The sequence below is a fragment of the Ranitomeya imitator genome, chromosome 5, assembly GCF_032444005.1.
Source record: "Ranitomeya imitator isolate aRanImi1 chromosome 5, aRanImi1.pri, whole genome shotgun sequence".
NCBI classification, from domain to species: domain Eukaryota; kingdom Metazoa; phylum Chordata; class Amphibia; order Anura; family Dendrobatidae; genus Ranitomeya; species Ranitomeya imitator.
This window is the reverse complement of record NC_091286.1, coordinates 405,696,625-405,716,150: the sequence shown is the minus strand read 5'-3', so window position 1 is coordinate 405,716,150 and position 19,526 is coordinate 405,696,625. Positions and strand designations below refer to the sequence as shown.

General features: G+C 44.4%; 1 protein-coding gene across 2 annotated transcripts in view; it reads right to left on the bottom strand.

The window, feature by feature from the left end:
* The window catches only part of ABCC5 (ATP binding cassette subfamily C member 5), a 139,483-nt gene that overhangs the window by 68,632 nt on the left and 51,325 nt on the right, over window positions 1–19,526 (bottom strand). For both annotated transcript variants that reach the window (XM_069726983.1, XM_069726984.1), the window contains exons 7-9: window positions 5,809–5,982; window positions 3,930–4,077; window positions 3,268–3,416 (exon numbers count right to left, since the gene is read on the bottom strand). In XM_069726983.1, coding sequence (XP_069583084.1) covers window positions 3,268–3,416; window positions 3,930–4,077; window positions 5,809–5,982 — 471 coding nt within the window. The remainder of the gene's footprint in view (window positions 1–3,267; window positions 3,417–3,929; window positions 4,078–5,808; window positions 5,983–19,526) is intronic.

The window sequence follows — 19,526 nt, the reverse complement described above, 5'->3', positions numbered from 1 at the left end:
TGAGCCGGAAAGCAGAGCGGTGACGTCACCGCTCTGCTTTCCGGCTCACAGACAGTACAGGAGGAGAGCAGAGAAGCAGAGCGCAGCGCTGGAGGACAGACAGCGGTAGGTAAGTATGTAGTGTTTGTTTTTTTTACTTTTAGCATGGTAACCAGGGTAAACATCGGGTTACTAAGCGCGGCCCTGCGCTTAGTTACCCGATGTTTACCCTGGTTACCGGCATCGTTGGTCGCTGGAGAGCGGTCTGTGTGACAGCTCTCCAGCGACCAAACAGCGACGCTGCAGCGATCCGGATCGTTGTCGGTATCGCTGCAGCGTCGCTTAATGTGAAGGGGCCTTAAGCTTTCCACTTCAATGGAGCTTTTCTGTTCATAGCTCGGGAGCCATATGCGACTCGGAGATCCATTCCTGAGTGTTCAGGAATAATCCACACCAGCTAGGTAGTTAGACATTAGATAAACTGGATGTTAGTAAATCGTACATCGTAATCAACCGGCATCCGCTAACAATCTAAGGTTTATAAGCAACCATATACTGGCATAGTCTGGTTACAGAAGATGGCAAATAGATGTACTAGAAATGGAACAAGTTGGCTACTGTGCTATATGTTACTGCAAATAAATAGTGTTCATGGATTCTTTGTAAAGTATTACACTGGTGAGACTGAACATGAGACCCGTCATTGTCTTACTCGACAACAGGATAACAATTAAGGAAAAAAAATGGCAGCCAAAAAGCACCCAGAAGAAACTTTATAGACTTCTATCAAGATATCAGGAAAACAAGAGCATGAGATAATGAATGGCGCTAAAATAGGAAGCAAAGTATTCCTCTACTACCATAGGAAACTGATATGAAAATACAAAATTTAACAATGACATACAGTATGGTATGACACATGCATAGTTTTCATCCTGAACACTAGGAGACACACAGTACAGCCATGAGTCTTCTTGGGAATGATGCAACAAGTTTTTCACACCTGGATTTGGGGATCCTCTGCCATTCTTCCTTGCAGATTCTCTCCAGTTCCGTCAGGTTGGATGGTGAACGTTGGTGGACAGCCATTTTCAGGTCTCTCCAGAGAGGCTCAATTAGGTTAAGGTGAGGGCTCTGGTTGGGCCAGTTAAGAATGGTCACAGAGTTGTTCTGAAGCCACTCCTTTGTTATTTTAGCTGTGTGCTTAGGGTCATTGTCTTTTTGGAAGATGAACCTCCGGCCAAGTCTGAGGTCCAGAGCACTCTGGAAGAGGTTTTCATCCAGGATATCTCTGTACTTGGCCACATTCATGTTTCCTTCAATGACAACCAGTCGTCCTGTCCCTGCAGCTGAAAAAATCCCCCATAGCATGATGCTGCCACCATCAATTTTCACTGTTGGGATTGTAATGGGCAGGCGATGAGCAGTGCCTGTTTTTTTCCACACATACCGGTACTGCTTAGAATTATCACCAAAATCGTCTATCTTTGTCTGATCAGACCAGAGAATTTTATTTCTCATAGTCTGGGAGTCCTTCATGTGTTTTTTTTTAGCAAACTCTATGCGGGCTTTCATATGACTTGCACTGAGAAGAAGCTTCCGTCGGGCCACTCTGCCATAAAGGCGCGACTGGTGGAGGGCTGCAGCGATAGTTGACTTTGTGGAACTTTCTCCCATCTCTGGAGCTCAGCCACAGTGATCTTGGGGTTCTACTTTACCTCTCTCACCGAGGCTCTTCTCCCATGAATGATCAGTTTGGCTGGATGGCCAGGTCTAGGAAGACTTCTGGTGGTCCCAAACTTCTTCCATTTAAGGATTATGAAGGCCATTATGCTCTTAGGAACCTTGAGTACTGCAGAAATTCTGTTGTAACCTTGGCCAGATCAGTGTCTTGCCACAATTCTGTCTCTGAGCACATTGATCAGTTCCTTTGACCTCATGATTCTCATTTGGTCTGACATGCACTGTGAGCTGTGAGGTCTTATATAGACAGGTGTGTGCCTTTCCAAATCCTATTAGGCTAAGTCCTATTAGGCTATGTGCACATGTTCAGGATTTCTTGCAGAAATTTCCCGAGCAAAACAGGACATTTTCTGCAAGAAATCCGCATGCGTTTTTGCGCGTTTTTACTGCGGATTTTTCCGGAGGTTCCCAATGCAATAATTTATAGTGGGAAATCTGCAAAAAAAATCCGCAACATTAATGAACATGCTGCGTTTTTTACCGCGATGCGTTTTTTTCGCGGAAAAAAAAACATCATGTGCACAAAAATTGCGGTATGCATTCTAAATGATGGGATGCATAATGCATGCGTTTTTTTCGCATTTTTATAGCGTTTTTATAGCGAAAAAACTTGAAAAATCTGCAACGTGTGCACACAGCCTTAGTTTAATTAAACACAGCTGGACTCCAATGAAGGAGTAGAACCATCTCAAGGAGGATCACAAAGAAATGGACAGCATGTGACTTAAATAGGAGTGTCTGAGCAAAGGGTCTGAACACTTATGACCATGTGATGTTTCAGTTTTTCTTTTTTATTACATTTTCAAAAATTTCTACATTTCTGTTTTTTTTTTCAGTCAAGATGGGGTGCAGAGTGTACATTAATGAGGAAAAAATGAACTTGTAAAAAAGTTAAATAGTAAAAAAAAAATTAAAAAAATAAAAATAATAAGAGAAATTCTGGTCTGAATAGCAGACCCTGTGTGCCTCCTACAGACACTAAGCTTGAACTGGGTCTCTGGAAGCCAGCAGGAGGGTGTATACTGCAGGGGAGGAGCTAACTTTTTTTGTCTCAACTTAGTGTCAGCCTCCTAGCGACAGCAGCATAACACCCATGGTTCTGTGTCCCCCATTGTGGCGAAGGAGAAATGAACTTTTTGGAATTTACCAAATGGCTGCAATGAAACAGAGAGTAAAAAATTTAAAGGGGTATGAATACTTTTAGTTCCCACTGTGGAGATAGAGACTCTTGATTCTAAAGATGTGTCACTTTCTGGGCTGCTTGCTGCAGTTTAGATAAAATCAGTGTTTCATCCATTACATACTTACCAGTTCTCTGAATGCTGAGCTCTGCATAACCTGCCCCACCACTGATTGGCAGCTTTCTCTGTACACTGTGCATAGTTAGAAAGCTGACAATCAGTGATGGGGCGGGGCAATACAGAGCCCATGAATATGGAGGACCACCTGGCAACAGGGTTTCTAGTTCTCTAGAGGTTATCTCCTGCTGACTAAACTGTGATTTTATAAAATCTAGAGTAAGCATTCACCTCTATGTCATCTTACCTGGGCAGCGGTGAGGTCGTATCCAAGCATCATGTGCACAGAAAAGGTGACCACACTGGCAATGACCACAACGATAGGAGCAACTCCCACAGTGATGCTCTGGAAATATCCACCTTTTTCAAGGATTTTGCGTTCATTTTCTCGTATTTCTAAAGGAAATGAGAGGCAAATATATGTTTAATGCTCGTTTTTTTGCAACATTAACAAAGTCAGCTTATTTCCATATTATTTCCATAGCAGATTAGAGGATAACCCCTTTCAAGTGCAAACAAAGTAGACGGCCAGTGTAAGCTCATCTCTATGATCTCCTGAACTACATTCACTGCTTTGATCAGAGAACATTGTGGGAGCCCCTACAACAAAAAGCATAGTATATACAAAAAAGGGCGCCATGGGCTGCAGGGTCAACGCATGAGAACACCACATCTCGCTTGGGTTGCAAGTCGCAAATTATAATTATTGGTACTGATCACAATATCCTTCCTTCTCCCTGCATCCTTGTTACTTACCTGAATTAAGCCAGGTTCCCTTTAAATATACATGTGATATTCAATAGTGGAAATGTTTAATGATAAAGCCCTGCTATCTCAGGATGGTTTTATTAGTTACACATTGCCCGAAATCAGCATGAAAAAGGTTCACATGGAAGCAGGAGAACTTACTCTGCACATTTTGAGAGAATGCTTTCACCCAAGCATACATCTTAATGAATTTGATGTAATTTAGGACTTCATTCATCTTCTGAACACGTTCATCAGTGACTGAAACACATTTCCTTCTGAAGTATGCAGTGAGTCTAGATACAAACATCTGCACAAAGAAAGAAGTCATTTTTTACTAATGCATCATTGGGATGAAAATGCTGCCCCCAATATTTACCCTCATTATTATGGAGGTGCTTAGGACTTCAATGATACAGTACAATGTGTGCCTTAATATATGTCCTCTCTTGCTGTGTTTGATGCCTATTTCCTGCAAGGCTAGACAGGCCTTGTTTTCATTTAGTAAAGGTTGTTTTCTACATTTTTCAATGTTGTGGGCTCACTACCATTTCTTCCTCATTTTTCTAATTATAAGAGGGGACCTAGGACCACGGTGAATGCTGGACCAGTGTCCTACAAAACGTTATTATCAACTCTAGCCAAGACTACAGGGCACATCACCGCTGCAGCTGATTACTGAGTTCAGAGACTTGTTCCACCCACATAGGCCGAGCCGCTTAGTACAATGATTGGGTATAGAGATGATGTGCACTGCAGACATCAGCAAAGACCTCAATAGCAGTGGAGAGGCAATGCTGGACCCGGAGTATCCAAGTGTTTATTGTTTTACACATGTGCACGTCTTTAAAAAAAAAAACGAACAATCCCTTTAAGGCAGGCAAAAAATTATTGCAGTGGCACAAATTAAATTATTTTATTCTAATTCTAATTCAAGATTGCGCATGATTCCTGTAATTTCCCTCTGCATACTGTTCCATCTTTTTCTTTCGACCTTACCTTATCAACCCTAACTACATATACATTGATACATCACAGAAAACTGCCTCATAAATGAAATTCTAGTAACAAATTGTTCCGTGTCTTCCATCCATCAAGCCCTAAAACTGGGCTTGCTGTATATTTTGAGCATACAAGAGAATGTGAGAATGGATTTTCACACTTTGCCATGAGTCATATTGTATAGAAAATACGCAGCTTCTGAACAATATATGGCCCTGTTTTATACTGTTAACTTACAGTCTCATGAAGTCAGTAGTATTTAAACTTTGCAACATAACGCAAATGCTGTAATATCACGATCAGCACATAATCAAGGCGACAAGAAAGAAGCCTAATCTTACCATGTTAGTACAGCAAATATATTACTTATTATTGGCCATTTGTGGAGGAGAATAAGTCAGAGAGGCATACTGACTACAGCTTTGCTATCCATTACACCAATGCCAAGATAGCCCAGAGGTGACAGATGTCACTGGTAGGAATCTGTCACAGCTCCGTTAAATATCATTAGTCTTTCACAGGGTGTGAATAAAAGTATATTAAAAAAAAAGGGGGACGTAAAAAGGGCTAAATGGATAATGCTCAAAAACCAGAAAGTCTAATGACGGGTTTACAACACCCAACCTGCGGTGTTAAATGACCGACAATAAGCTGTTTAGAGACATTGTTCTGTGCGCATAGACTGCCAATGTTCTTGGCAGCATGTCCTGTTTACACAGAATGATGTGTTGCAGGAAACAATGATTTTTAAGTTTGTTTAAAAACCATTTTCCCCAACAAGCGAGCAGTTTACGCTATAGATTGCTTGGCGAACAAGTGTTTTACTCATTCATCGGGCGACTGGCAGCCTATTTACACTATCCGATTATTGGCAAATGAACATTCCTAGGAAAGCACATTCACAATAATTGGCAAATGTGAAAATCCAGCTTTTAATCCAGACAGTGAAACTATTTGTGGTCCTTTCTAGAAAAGCAGCAGCATCTCGGAAATGAGAAAAGGCCAATTGCTAATTAAAAATCTGAAGGAAGTAACTCACCATAGCTGGATAAAACAGAATAAACACTGCAGAGCCAAGAAAGCCAGTGGGACCCAATATATAGACGTTGTACACCATGCCAAGGACTGCAACTATGGGACCTCCTGCCAGCAGACTGCCCACAGCTGCAGCTTCAAACACTCGCTGCCCATCACTGGAGCAAACATTTATAAGCTGGAAATTAGAAGAGGGTCGTTATTAAAACTCAAATTTAATGATTATTTAATAAAAATTCTGCAGTGACAAGGTGCTTATTATAAACAAGATAAAAAGTGTCTCCTTCCAATACTTATCACAAGCAGTACAGATAGTATATCAATTCCAGAATTGTATTCAACTGTAATATGGTCTCTTCCTAAAGACCTTCTCATCTGCAAGACCAATATATATATTTGTAGATTACATTTTAGAGAGTTCTGCTCTCAACTGGATATTATTATTATATAGATATCATAGAATCATAGAATGGTAGAGTTGGAAGTCTGGTCCATCCCCCTGCTCAAAGCAGGATATATTTACCGTAGCTTGAGAAAGGGTCTGTGGAGCTGAAGTGTTGCCTGTTGCACATATGGCTTATTAAAAGTTTCACTGGACTTTTAATAGTTTTCAATTTAAAAAAAAAAAACAGACTGCTTTTTATTATATATTATCTCTTTTTTGGGCTATAACCAGTGGACTGGCAACTATACTTAACTCTGAAGCTGGTGCTGTGTCAGTTAAAGGGGTATGCCCAGCTCCAAGATCCTATCCCAATATTTAGTAGTTGTAATAATAATATTGTTAGCAAATGCCTCCAATTAGAAATATACTGTAGGAAAAATACATACCCGTATATACTCGAGTATAAGCCGACCCGAGTATAAGCCGAACCCCCCTAATTTTGCCCCAAAAAACTGGGAAAACTTAATGACTCGAGTATAAGCCTAGGGTGGAAAATGCAGCGGCTACCGGTAAATGTCAAAAGTAAAAATAGATACCAATGGGGGCCTTCCCCCCCTTCCCCCTCTTGTCTCTTTTCCTCTCTCTGTCTCCTCTTACTTTCCCCTCTTTGTCCGTTAATTGTTGTATTAGTTATAAATGTGTTATGGCTATAAAGAAGATTTCTCTTTCAAATGCTACTAAAACAGCCCCACTTTTTTTTTCTTCCAAAGAGGGGCAATGGAGTCTTTGTATGTGATTGCAGAGTAATGTTTATTGCATTTCTTTTGATTACAAGGTTAATAATTCATATGTGTTCCTAAATTGTACCAATTTGCTATTATTAGCATATATATTAGCATATAGTGCTGCACAAACGTTATGGCCCCATATAATGCTGCACAATCGTTATGGCCCCATAGATGCTCCATACAGACACTTGCCCCATTTGCTGTTGCTGCGATAAAAAAAAACAAAAAAAAAAAAACACACATACTCACCTCTCCATCACTCAGGCCCCTGGCACTTTCAATATTCACCTGCTCCTCGTTCCGGCGCAGCTCCATCTTCAGCGTCTCCTGCACTGACATTCAGGCAGAGGGTGCGCACTAACCACGTCACCGCGCCCTCTAACCTGAGCGTCACAGCTGAAGATGGAGCGGCGCCGGAACGAGGAGCAGGTGAATATCTCGCAGCACAGTGCTCCCCTCCCCGTTATACTCACCTGCTCCTGGTGCGGTTCCTGCACGTCTGTTCCCTGGCGCCGGCAGCTTCTTCCTGTACTGAGCGGTCACCGTTACCGCTCATTACAGTAATGAATATGCGGCTCCACCTCTATCGGAGGTGGAGCCGCATATTCATTACTGTAATGAGCGGTACCATGTAACCGCTCAGTACAGGAAGAAGCTGTCAGCGCCGGGGGAAAAGACGTGCAGGAACCGCACCAGGAGTAAGTGAATATAATTAGCCTCCGCTCCCCCTCCCCGCCGACCCCTGGGTATGACTCGAGTATAAGCCGAGAGGTGGACTTTCAGCTCAAAAAAATGGGCTGAAAATCTCAGCTTATACTCGAGTATATACGGTATGTTTGCACCGTGTTAGCCAGTAGATAGAAAAATACTCCTCAGTGGTCGATACCTTTTAATGGCTAACTGAAAAGGTGGTAACAAACTGCAAGCTTTTAAGATTACTCAGGTCTCTTCATCACTGAGATAGTGATAGTTAGCTAGTGGCTAAATGTCGAACTATGGATACCTAAGGTCCTGCAATGCCCTGCAAATGGGGAAAGAGGCATAGAGAATCAGAAGAACTATATAACATGTCTAATTGGAGGCATTTGCTATTATTATTTCTATTACACCTACTACATATTGGGATAGGAGCTTGAAAATGGGAATACCCCTTTAGGATAGTTGCTACCCCACTGTTTATAGTGCAAAACATAGATAAAATAAAATCTACAAATATACGGTATATTCAAAATCTTAATACATTTAAAGAGCAACCGCCATTTTAATTTTTATGTAATACACCAATAGTACACGTGAAAATAAACACCTTTTAATATATCAGTGAAGACAGACTTTTCCATTACTGACATAGGAGACGGCGGCTGAAACTGATACAATTCTATGCAAACGAGAGGAAGGAGGAGCTAGAGATAGAGCTCCACCCTCCTCCTATCTTTATCAGTAGAAGCTCTCATCCGGGCCATGAAATTATAGGATGATGCAACAAGGACCGGATGGGCGACAGTGAGGCTGGAGAGTTGAGAGGTAAGTGGAGTACGAGTATTAGTACGATATTTTTAGTTTATTTATGAAATAACACAAACTTGAATTTTAGAAATTTTAAAAATTTAGCCTCAATTTTTCCTTTTTTTCAAGGTAATTTACCAATTTTTTTTTTTTTTTTATCAGGGACCTATTCAGCTTTGGAGTGATTTTGGGGGGACCTATGTATTGGAAAAGGCCCAAGAGTGATACTATTTTAATAACACCACCCCTCAACATACTCAAAACCTCTGTCAGGTAGTTTATTAACACTTCAGTTGAATTTCAGGAATTATTGCAAAGTGACATGAAAGGAATGAAAAAATGTATTTTTACCAACTAAATGTTGCTAATATCTTAACAGGCCGCTATATCTGGCAAAACCTAGTGCCATTACTAGACCATGAATTGCCATGGCACTGGCGGACACAGTCAGAAAAGGGCCCCTGTGCTAGAACAATATATGGGCCCTTTGCAGCCTGAGAACTCCTAAAAATGCAAAATTGCACTTGCTTTGGAGCGAGAAATGGGCCCCCTTACCTCTTGGGCCCCTGTGCAGCCGCACAGGTTGCACCAATGGTATATCCGCCCCTGAGTATCGTACAATCAAAACCTCAGGGTGCTGATGGGGTTAAAGAGGGAGTCCCCACAATGCTAACCATCTAGAGGGGAACTAGTGAGAGGCAGACACAGACATACTGCTTCAAAAACACCTGAATCGACATATAGACTGCCGTCACACTAGCAGTATTTGGTCAGTATTTTACATCAGTATTTGTAAGCCAAAACCAGGAGTGCAACAATTAGAGGAAAAGTATAATAGAAACATATGCACCACTTCTGCATTTATCACCCACACCTGGTTTTGGCTTCCAAATACTGATGTAAAATACTGACCAAATACTGCTGGTGTGATGGCAGCCTTACTCTTAAAGAATCCCTACATAACCCCAAGTCGATTAAAGAGTAAAAAAAAAAAAAAAATTTCTTATTTATCATTGTTTGGAAGGTTATGAATTTTTGTAACATACCTTCTTAATTCCTTATTTTACTGATTAACCGGCTACATTAAGCTCCCTTAGAATATGCTTTTAACCCCTTCTCGACCTGTGACGCCACGAAGGCGTCATGAAAGTCGGTGCCAATCCGACCTGTGACGCCTATGTGGCGTCATGGAAGGATCGTGTCCCTGCAGATCGGGTGAAAGGGTTAACTTCAATTTCACCCGATCTGCAGGGACAGGGGGAGTGGTACTTCCGCCCAGGGGGGTGGCTTTGCCCCCACGTGGCTACGATCGCTCTGATTGGCTGTTGAAAGTGAAACAGCCAATCAGAGCAATTTGTAACATTTCACCAATGAAACTTGGTGAAATATTACAATCCAGCCATGGCCGATGCTGCAATATCATCGGCCATGGCTGGAGACCCCGATCTGACCCCCACCCCCACCCCCCACGACTGACAGCGGCGATCTGCAGCCGCTGTCAGTGTTTCCTACCCCTCCGTCCTGTCCGGCACCCTCCCCACTGTCCGATCCCAACCCTCCGTACCTCCGGAGTCCCGGGGTCCTTCCAGATGTCCGTCCGGCATCCAGGATGGGTGCTGCCATCTTCCAAAATGGTGGGCGCATGCGCAGTGCGCCCGCCGAATCTGCCGGCCGGCCGATTCATTAATTTTGATCACTGCGATAGGTTCTACCACAGTGATCAAAATAAAAAAAATAGTAAATCGCGGGCTGGGTCCTCTCTCCTCCTGGACCAGTCGTGACTTGTATTGTTCAAGATTATTGTACCTGTTTTTATTATGTATACCCCTCGTGACATGTAAAGCGCCATGGAATAAATGGCGCTATAATAATAAATAATAATAATAATAAATAGTTCCCCCCCTTTATCACCCCCATAGTTAGGGAACATCATAAAAAAGAAAATATATTTATTTTTCCATTAGGGTTAGAACTAGGGTTAGAATTAGGGTTAGAACTACTGTTAGAATTAGGGTTAAAATTAGGGTTAGAGCTAGGGTTAGAACTAGGGTTAGAACTAGGGTTAGGGTTGGAATTAGGGTATGTGCACACGGTGTGGATTTAGATGCGGATTCGCAGCAGTTTTCCATGCGGTGTACAGTACCATGTAAACCTATGTTACACCAAATCCGCTGTCCCATGGTGCGGAAAATACCGCGCGGAAACACAGCGTTGTATTTTCCATAGATTGTCAATTCTTTGTGCAGATTCCGCAGAGTTTTACACCTGTTCCTCAATAGGAATCCGCAGGTGTAAAACCGCAGGTGAGATCCACACAAAAAACGCAGGAAATCCGCGGTAAATCCACAGGTAAAACGCAGTGCGTTTTACCTGTGGATTTTTAAAAAAACGGTGCCGAAAAATAAGCACACGAATCCGCAACGTGGGCACATAGCCTTAGGGTTGGAATTAGGGATAAGATTAGGGTTAGCGGTGTGTTGGGGTTAGGGTTATGGTTGAGATTAGGGTTAGGGGTGTGTTGGGGTTAGTGTTTGAGTTAGAATTGAGGGGTTTCCACTGTTTAGGCACGTCAGGGGGTCCCAAACGACATGGCGCCACCATTGATACCAGCCAATCTTGCATTCAAAAAGTAAAATGGTGCTCCCTCCCTTCCGATCCCCGACGTGTGCCCAAACAGTGGTTTACCCAAACATATGGGGTATCAGCGTACTCAGCAAAAATTGCACAACAATTTTGGGGGTCTAATTTCTCCTGTTACCCTTGGGAAAATAGGGATTTTTGTGTACTCACCGTAAAATCCTTTTTTCCGAGTCATTTATTGGGGGACACAGACCGTGGTGTATGCTGTTGCCACTAGGAGGCTGACACTAAGTGATACAAAGAAAGCTAGCTCCTCCCCTGCAGTATACACCCTCCTGCTGGCTCTCAGCTAACCAGTTCGGTGCAAAAGCCGTAGGAGATCAATAATAACATATGAGAGTATATTATATCAAATTATATATGGGAGTATAGCATGTAAAAATCTACTACATAATTGTCTAAGGGTCACTTCCGTCTGTCTGTCTGTCTGTCTTTCTGTCTGTCTGTCTGTCATGGATATTCATTGGTCGCGGCCGCTGTCTGTCACGGAAATCCAAGTCGCTGATTGGTCGCGGCAAAACAGCCACGACCAATCAGCGACGGGCACAGTCCGGAAGAAAATGGCAGCTCCTTACTCCCCGCAGTCAGTGCCTGGCGCCCACATACTCCCCTCCAGTCACCGCTCACACAGGGTTAATTCCGGCAGTAACGGACCGCGTTATGCCGCAGGTAACGCATTCCGTAACCGCTGCTATTAACCCTGTGTGTGCCCATGCGGCATCAATAGTAAAAAGAGCTAATGTTAAAAATAATAAAAAAACAAAAAACCTGCTATTCTCACCCTCCGTCGTCCGACGATGCGCTTGCCGCCATCTTCCGTTCCCGGCGATGCATTGCGAAATTACCCAGAAGACTTAGTGGTCTCGCGAGACCGCTAAGTCATCTGGGTAGTTTCCCTAATGTATCCTGGGAACGGAAGATGGCGGCAGCCGCGCGCGTATCGCCAGAGCTTCGGTGGATCCCAGGGGGTGAGTATATAACTATTTTTTATTTTAATTATTTTTTTAACAGGGATATGGTGCCCACACTGCTGTATACTACGTGGGCTGTGTTAGATACCGCGTGGCTGCTATATACTACATAGGCAGTGTTATATACTATGTGGGCTGTGTTCTATATTGCATGGGCTGTGCTATATATTACGTGGCCACTGTTATATACTGCGTGGGCAGTATTATATACTACGTGGCAGCTATATAATGCGCGGGCAGTGTTATATATACTACGTGGCTGCTATATACTGCGTGGGCTGTGCTATATATTACGTGGCCAGTGTTTTATACTACGTCGCCTGTGTTATATACTGCGTGGCTGCTATATACTGCGTGGGCTGTGTTATGTAGTACGTGGCTGTGTTATATACTGCGTGGCCACTGTTATGTATTACGTGGCCTGTATTAACGCATCGGGTATTCTACAATACGTATGTACAGGTCCTTCTCAAAAAATTAGCATATAGTGTTAAATTTCATTATTTACCATAATGTAATGATTACAATTAAACTTTCATATATTATAGATTCATTATCCACCAACTGAAATTTGTCAGGTCTTTTATTGTTTTAATACTGATGATTTTGGCATAAAACTCCTGATAACCCAAAAAACCTGTCTCAATAAATTAGCATATCAAGAAAAGGTTCTCTAAACGACCTATTACCCTAATCTTCTGAATCAACTAATTAACTCTAAACACATGCAAAAGATACCTGAGGCTTTTATAAACTCCCTGCCTGGTTCATTACTCAAAACCCCCATCATGGGTAAAGGCCCCTTCACATTTAGCGACGCTGCAGCGATACCGACAACGATCCGGATCGCTGCAGCGTCGCTGTTTGGTCGCTGGAGAGCTGTCACACAGACCGCTCTCCAGCGACCAACGATGCCGGTAACCAGGGTAAACATCGGGTAACTAAGCGCAGGGCCGCGCTTAGTAACCCGATGTTTACCCTGGTTACCATCCTAAAAGTAAAAAAAAACAAACACTAGATACTTACCTACCGCTGTCTGTCCTCCAGCGCTGCGCTCTGCTTCTCTGCTCTCCTCCTGTACTGTCTGGGAGCCGGAAAGCAGAGCGGTGACGTCACCGCTCTGCTTTCCGGCTCACAGCCAGTACAGGAGGAGTGCAGAGCGCAGCGCTGGAGGACAGACAGCGTTAGGTAAGTATCTAGTGTTTGTTTTTTTTTACTTTTAGCATGGTAACCAGGGTAAACATCAGGTTACTAAGCGCGGCCCTGCGCTTAGTTACCCGATGTTTACCCTGGTTACCAGTGAAGACATCGCTGGATCGGTGTCACACACGCCGATCCAGCGATGTCTCCAGGGAGTCCAGCGACGAAATAAAGTTCTGGACTTTATTCAGCGACCAACGATCTCCCAGCAGGGGCCTGATCGTTGGTCGCTGTCACACATAACGATTTCATTAACGATATCGTTGCTACGTCACAAATAGCAACGATATCGTTAACAATATCGTTATGTGTGAAGGTACCCTAAGACTAGCGACCTGACAGATGTCAAGAAGGCCATCATTGACACCCTCAAGCAAGAGGGTAAGACCCAGAAAGAAATTTCTCAACAAATAGGCTGTTCCCAGAGTGCTGTATCAAGGCACCTCAATGGTAAGTCTGTTGGAAGGAAACAATGTGGCAGAAAACGCTGTACAACGAGAAGAGGAGACCGGACCCTGAGGAAGATTGTGGAGAAGGACCGATTCCAGACCTTGGGGAACCTGAGGAAGCAGTGGACTGAGTCTGGTGTGGAAACATCCAGAGCCACCGTGCACAGGCGTGTGCAGGAAATGGGCTACAGGTGCCGCATTCCCCAGGTAAAGCCACTTTTGAACCATAAACAGCGGCAGAGGCGCCTGACCTGCTAAGTGGTCCCAAGTACTTTTTTCTGATGAAAGCAAATTTTGCATGTCATTCGGAAATCAAGGTGCCAGAGTCTGGAGGAAGACTGGGGAGAAGGAAATGCCAAAATGCCTGAAGTCCAGTGTCAAGTACCCACAGTCAGTGATGGTGTGGGGTGCCATGTCAGCTGCTGGTGTTGGTCCACTGTGTTTCATCAAGGGCAGGGTCAATGCAGCTAGCTATCAGGAGATTTTGGAGCACTTCATGCTTCCATCGGCTGAAATGCTTTATGGAGATGAAGATTTCATTTTTCAGCACGACCTGGCACCTGCTCACAGTGCCAAAACCACTGGTAAATGGTTTACTGACCATGGTATTACTGTGCTCAATTGGCCTGCCAACTCTCCTGACCTGAACCCCATAGAGAATCTGTGGGATATTGTGAAGAGAAAGTTGAGAGACGCAAGACCCAACACTCTGGATGAGCTTAAGGCCGCTATTGAAGCATCCTGGGCCTCCATAACATCTCAGCAGTGTCACAGGCTGATTGCCTCCATGCCACGCCGCATTGAAGCAGTCATTTCTGCCAAAGGATTCCCGACCAAGTATTGAGTGCATAACTGAACATTATTATTTGTTGTTCTTTTTTGTTTGTTATTAAAAAACACTTTTATTTGATTGGATGGGTGAAATATGCTAATTTATTGAGACAGGTTTTTTGGGTTACCAGGAGTTGTATGCCAAAATCATCAGTATTAAAACAATAAAAGACCTGACAAATTTCAGTTGGTGGATAATGAATCTATAATATATGAAACTTTAATTGTAATCATTACATTATGGTAAATAATGAAATTTAACACTATATGCTAATTTTTTGAGAAGGACCTGTATATAGCAGCCAGATAGTATATAGCATAGGCCACGTAGTATTTGTCTGCTATATACTACATGGCTCCTATATACTACGTGGCCTGTGCTATATACGATGTGGCTGCTATATACATACATATTCTAGAATACCGATGCCACCATCTAGTGTGTGTGTGTGTGTATATATATATATATATATATATATATATATATATATATATATATATATATATATATATATATATATATATATATATATATATACACACATACACATTATATATATATATATATATATATATATATATATATATATATATATATATATAGCACAAACTAATAAAAGGGCGGGAGCGGTGTCCCCCAATGAATGGCTCAGAGACAAGGATTTTACGGTGAGTACACAAAAATCTCTATTTCTCCTTCGCCTCATTGGAGGACACAGACCGTGGGACGTCCCAAAGCAGTCCCTGGGCGGGAACAACATCAGATCAGACCCTGTGTAACGCTACTTACAAGTGCGCCACTGCGGCCTGCAGAGTCCGCCTACCCAGACTCACATCTGCGGAGGTCTGGGAATTATGGTGCTTCAAGGGTGCATGCGGGCTGGATGAACCCACAAAGTTGACAGACGCGCTTTGCTGACGCCTGGTGTCTAGAACCTAAGGAATCTCGATCGATCGAGTGGAGTAAAAATAGGCTGACGTCTAACACGGAAGGACTTCTGGATGTGTAAAGAATCCACCAGACTAACATGGCCGAAGACACGCCGTCCTCAACACGTACTTACTCAGGGCTCTCACATTGTCCAGGGAATGGGGCACCCATTCCGTTTTATGGACTGGAGCTGAAAGAGAAGAAGGATGCCCTCGTGACAGTGGAAGTACGATACCCCCATGGAAACAAGGGATGGGGACGGGCTGAGGACAACCTTGCCTTGATAGAAATAAGGAAAAAGATCTGAAGGAACAAAGCGGCCAGCTCCGAAGAATCGTCTGAATTTATCTGGACAACGCGGATGTCCAGATCACTGGGGTCTTCCTGTTTCCTAAAGACCCTCGGAACTAGTGGAAAAGGCGAGAAGGAGCTGGTATCACAGAAGAACCAGAGCATGTACTACGATGGCTATTGGGTCTCGAAGCCAAATCATGAACTCTAGTACATTGGCGTTCAGGCTGGACGCCATCCGATCTACATCTGGAGTGCTCCAGTGAAGGCAGATATGTTGGTAGACTTCCGGATGAATTTCCCACTCACTTGAGGCGAGACCCTGGCGGCTGAGAAGCTGCCGCCCAGAGTTGTACTCCTGCAATGAGTACTGCCGAGATCACCGGATGATATTTTTCGGCCCATCAGAGGGTGAGGTACGTAGGTCAAGGTGTCTGACCGCGGGTACCTGCTAGATGATAGATGCATTGCACAGCCGTGATAATATCCAACTGAATTTGGATGGGGAGACCTGCCAGAGAGCATTGGGCCTGCTGTAGGCGCAGAGGTACCGTTGGGATCGCCAGAAAAAAACTGATTGGGAGACTGAATTCCCGAAATAACCAGAGGCCTCGAGCTGGGACGCTCCGTAGTTACTAGCAACCATTAAACCAGAAGAAGGGATCTCCACCGGATGAGAAAGACGCTCAAAGATTACCCTTTGGAAACCTGTTTGACTTGTAGAAAAAAACAAGCTGAGCGAAGGGAACTGCCTCCATTGTCATTATTCTACCCAAGGATACTCATAGCAAATCGGATGGAATGAGGCCAGGTACGGACCGGGGCTGAAATTCAGCCCCGTCATGATGACCCGCTTCTTTTAACGACGTAGCAGAAGAGATAGCCCACAACCAGACAAGCCGTTTTGGCATTTGCCAGAATTGCCTGATGGCCATTCCGGCCCGGAATGAGGGGATGAGTGACCAAGTGCGGGGGCTCCCTTTTGAAGGACCACGGCCTTGTTTCAAGGGAGGATTCCAACCCTCTGGAGGTGTCCAGGATCATCCTTAAAAAGGATATCTGCTGGGCTGGAAACAAGGAAGACCTGTCTGAGTCTATCCGCTAGCCCAGGTGAGGAAGGGTATCGTAAGGTACATATGTATATAGACGGGTTCAGCGTAATCCTGGAAGGACGGCTGGAAGTCGACCAGATAGGAGAGGACGGCCACGCACCCAGAGTGCCAGAGGGGCATGACAGCCGCCATGATAATGGCGAACACTTTGGGAGCAGAAGCAAAGCCGAAGGGCAAGGTTGTGTCTTGTGAAGGTAAGCATCCCGAATGTCGATGGATGCCAGAAAAAAAAACCAGCTTTTCCTATTGAAGTGATGGCCGAGTGGGGGAACTCCATCGCAAGGAGGATGACCTTTTTGAAGCTTGTTAGAAGTTAGAGTTCCAGGATCGGTCTTACCTTTCGGTCCTCTTTTTGGAACCAAGATCCCTCAGATCTAGACTGTCCTGGACAACCCTTCCACTGTTGGTTGGATCTATAGGACCCTGCTATCCTTTGTGCCCACGTGGGGAAGACTCCCAAATACTCACTGAATAAGCGACCACTCTGTAAGGGAGTGATAACAGAGGTTTTTTTTTTTTTTGAACGCAGAGTATGCTTCCGTTCTCTGATCCATAAAGCTGAATGAAATGGGATTTGCTGCAGACAGCGCCGCGCAACTAGCCGCATTCTAAGGCTACGTTCACATTTGCGTTGTTGGGCGCAGCGTCGGCGATGCAACCAACAACGCATGTACACAACGCAGCGTTTTGCGACGCATGCGTTGTCATAAGATCCTACAGATCAGGAATTTCAGCGCAGGGAAAACGCTACAAGTAGCGTCCTCTGCGCCCTGTCTTGTGCGTCTATATGACGCATGCGTCGTAAAACACAGTACAACGCATACCGGCGCATGTTCATGTGCCCCCCATGTTAAAGATAGGGGTGCATGATGCATGCGTCGGTATGCGTCGACGACGCTGCACCCAACAACGCAAATGTGAGCGTAGCCAAAGAGGCGTGCACCAGAAAGCCTCCCGCTCAAGAGATTTGAATGGCCCGCTGTACTGTCTCCGGAGGAGAGATAATTGATCTGAAACAAACAAATATAGACCAACAGTGGAACCATCAGTAACAAAAAACTTCATAGACCAAGCACCCTACGGTGAGGTGTATAGCATATTTTACATAGGACACTTCTATGTGTTGAGGATACTACTCCAATCTTTCTATAAATGAAAGTAGCTAAGGTGTCCGACCAGTAGACCATTGGTCTGGTAACCCGTGTGGGCTAAGGAAGGGTAAAGCGCTGAACTCGATGCCTCAAGACGGAACGAGTCATTGTCTGACAGTCCATGGTATTTTTAAAAAAGAGGATCCATCGGGCAGGAATACTGGTAGGTGCCAGGTAGCGAAGGGCGCGGTTGCATCCGCCAGGTGAGGAAAAGAACCCATCTCTTGAGTTGCTGCCGTCTTTGAACGTGCAGAGATAAAAGGATGAACTCTCAATCAACCAACCTCTTAACAGGGAGGTGGAGAGGAATCGTCCGCCTCCTCGCATCATCCGCTAAATAGTGGCAATGCAGAGGAGAACTGCTTGATCATCAAAAGGCATCTGTACATTTACAGGGATCAAGTCCCCTGGAGGGCCGGGTTGACATCAGGTAGCAGAATATACGTAGAGGGGACACTCCATGTGCTCATTTGATGATGACGTGAGGAGATCGGTGTCCTTTGAAGGACCCGTCGCCCAGAGTATACATGAGGCAACTACTCCACGTGCTCTTTTGATGATAGTGTGAGGAGATCGGTGTCCTTTGAAGGACCCGTCGCCCAGAGTATACGTGGAGGCGACGCTCCATGTGCTCATTTGATGATGGTGTGAGTAGATCGGAATCCTTTGAAGGACCAGTCGCCGCGAGTATACGTGGAGGCGATACTCCATGTGCTCATTTGATGCTGGTGTTAGGAGATTGGTGTCCTTTGAAGGACCCGTCGCCCAGAGTATACGTGGAGACAACACTCCATGTGCTCATTTGATGCTGGTGTAAGGAGATCGGTGTCCTTTGAAGGACCCGTCGCCCTTAAACAGTTAAACCAGGCATGGCATCTCATGACGCTTGAAGAAGAGTCTGTTTCTAGACCAAGTCCATTTGCGATTATTCATTGTGTGATCTAGAGCAGGGGTCCCCAACTCCAATCCTCAAGGCCCACCAACATGTCATGTTTTCAGGATTTCCTTAGTCTTGCCCAGGTAATAATTGCATCACCTGTGCAATGCAAAGGAAATCCTGAAAACATGACCTGTTGGTGGGCCTTGAGGACTGGAGTTGGGGACCCCTGATCTAGAGGAAGACCTTGTCAATTCACAGAGATTGTGGCCTAAAATGGGCGAATCGATCCTGTTCTGAGGCTCTGGCAAGTCCAGATCCAAGGCGATGTCTGATTCATATGCAGAGTCTTGTTCCGTTTCTAGAATACATGTGGCCCCTGCTAGCCTAAAGCTCCCATGTAGGGGAGGATCTATGTATATTGGTCTTGCGAGCACTTCAAACCAGAGGGCTCCATCTCTTGTCAGAGAAGCCATGGATTACGCCAGATGCGAAGCCCCTTGGGGGGAACTAGGTACTCTGGGAAGAGCTGGGATCGGCGGCGGCAGAGGGCTCCTGTGCTCATTTGAGCTAAGTACTCTGTTAAAGGC